This window comes from Ursus arctos, unplaced genomic scaffold (genome assembly GCF_023065955.2).
Source record: "Ursus arctos isolate Adak ecotype North America unplaced genomic scaffold, UrsArc2.0 scaffold_19, whole genome shotgun sequence".
NCBI classification, from domain to species: Eukaryota; Metazoa; Chordata; class Mammalia; order Carnivora; family Ursidae; genus Ursus; species Ursus arctos.
Genome location: NW_026622863.1, coordinates 29,011,983 through 29,014,525, shown reverse-complemented (window position 1 = coordinate 29,014,525; position 2,543 = coordinate 29,011,983). Strand labels below are relative to the sequence as shown.

Here is a 2,543-nt window from a genome sequence, read left to right as displayed (position 1 = left end):
TAATACATCACCTTTTTCTTATGGATATTATTGCAATGGCAGCTGATCAAATCAATTTTAATTGCACCTATATTTGGAATGAAACAGATTGAATTACCTTTCACATCTTCTTCTCCCAATTAGATTTGGTTTAAAAACAACAGATCAAAACAGAGACAATTGGAATTTGGATGGTCCTTAGGAAAAGACGAAACCCAAGGACAACACCATCATCAGCCGTGGACTCAAGGTAAGAAACCACTGGTCAAAATGCATTTCTTCAGCGGGTCCCAAAGTGGAAACAACTCGGCATGTTGTGCCCATGTTCTCAACAAAAAATCATTATCTCGAGAGGCACTTACAGCTTGTTCTGAGCACCATAGTGTCAGAAATATAAGCATGGTCCCACAGCTGGCTAGGACAGGCAGGTTCTTAGCAAGTAAGGCTCTGGGCCTTTTGGTCCTGCTGCTCTAAGCAGGGTGGCATCCTCCTCTGTCACCGTTAGGGATTCAGGGGGAATAAATGTAATCGGCATGACCTTCCCAAGTTCAAGTCTCCAGTTCAAACATGAAAACTGTTCTAAAAGACGTCATCCGTTCCCATGTTCTCCTTTAGAATACTTACCAAAAGCAGCCAGACAAGACTGGACATCCATCACAAGATCTCAGTCACACACCCTAGCTCAAGCCTTTGAGAGGAACCGATTCCTTGATACTATAATCAGGAAAAAACTGGCTAAAAAAACAGGCATTCACGAACCAAGAATTCAAGTAAGTTCTATGTCTGTGACACCAAATATGTTCTACCTGTGATATTTCCCCGGATGGGTTGCTGAAAAAACTTTGACCTATCTTGGATTATCACAATCATCAAAGGTAAAGGTATGGGATGGTAAACATCTAACATCGCAAGTCGCATTCCTGCAAAATGAAAAATTCTGTCAGTGGTATACCCATTTAGAATCACCAGCAGCAAAAATGTGGGGAAATGTAAAAGTTAATACCTATTTTGAGACTACCCTGTCAGGTTTTCTAAAGCTTGGAACTGTCACTTTGGTCCAGGTAATTCCTTTCTTGTGAGGCTGTCCTGTGCCTAACAGTTATTTTTCAGGCCTCTACCTGGCCTCTACCAACTAGATACCCTGCCCACCTCCCCTCCCCCTGTTCATGACACCCCCAAAACTCTGTATACATAGTCAAATGTCCTCCAGTTGGGAGAACAAAGTCACTCCCATTGGTTACCATATAAAGTTACTAGGACAGTGGTTCAGTGCTCATGACTAAGTAGCACGGTCTTAGGTTTATCAGCACAGAAACCCTCCAAAGACCTGTGTTCATTAATGCTTGATCAGATTTATATATGTGTATATAAGATAGGGGTTCTTTTTTTTTTTTTTTTTTAAGATTTTATTTATTTATTTGACAGAGATAGAGACAACCAGCGAGAGAGGGAACACAAGCAGGGGCAGTGGGAGAGGAAGAAGCAGGCTCCCAGCGGAGGAGCCTGATGTGGGGCTCGATCCCAGAACACCGGGATCACGCCCTGAGCCAAAGGCAGATGCTTAACCGCTGTGCCACCCAGGCGCCCCTAAGATAGGGGTTCTTATGCACACGCTGGCAAAGAGAAAAATGTCAACCTAGTCAAGAAAACTTGTTTCTGATCCATTGTTGAAATTACAGGGAGGAATTTAGATCATATGCCTTTTCAGCCAGTTTCAATTCATCTATAGTTGATTGCTGAGTGTGTTATGACCTCAATTTATGTATGTGTATACACACACATTTGTACATACATATTTATTTGTACATATACATACTAAACACATGGACCAGAGTAATGAATTCACACATATGGAATATTTATATTTCTGATATTGGGGCCTGTATTAATAGCCCCTTTGCTTTATGCAATTTGAGAAAAAGAGCCACAATCACTTGTCTTATGACATCCTCTTCTCTCTTTTCTTCACACAGATGTGGTTTCAGAACCAAAGATCCCTATACCCAGGGCAGAGTGGAAATGAGTCCATCAATTCCTTGGCAGATGGCCCAAATGGAACACCAGGTCTGACAGCTCAGCAGCACCAAATTAATCTGTCCACGCTCCTGGGCAGGTCTCATCATTTTGCTTCCTCCAACTCTTTCAGCAGGAACCAAACATTTCTACCCGCTCCTCTCCCATCCCATGAGTCCTCTGTCGCTTGTGTGAGCCAAGGACCAAGTGTCATGATGGTGAAGCCCACGCAGGGTATGCAGAGAGGAGAGAATTCTCTCTCTACTCTGACCCTTAGGAATTACCTGCCAATACCCTCGACTTCAGGAGGGGACCTCTCAGATACTCACACTCCTTTCTGGCTCCCAAACCAAGAAAAATGCCAGAATCAAAAAGAACAGACTGGCACAGGAATACTGCAGGGGAAGGACTATTCTGAGCCTTGTCCTGAGCACCAAGAACACAAGCTGCAGGATCTGGAGCAGGTGGACATACTTTACGTTCTGCAACAGTGGGATGAGGTCTGCCAGGCTCTAATTGCAAAATGGGATCCTTGAGAAGGGACATACTGA

At 43.5% G+C, this 2,543-nt stretch overlaps 1 protein-coding gene across 1 annotated transcript; it reads left to right on the top strand.

The window, feature by feature from the left end:
- The first annotated feature begins 472 nt into the window (after nucleotides 1-472).
- DUXB (double homeobox B) lies at nucleotides 473-2,543 on the top strand. Its single transcript, XM_044382556.2, is given in 2 exon segments — nucleotides 473-749; nucleotides 1,896-2,543. Coding segments are annotated over 2 exon segments (885 nt in total). The 5' UTR covers nucleotides 473-512.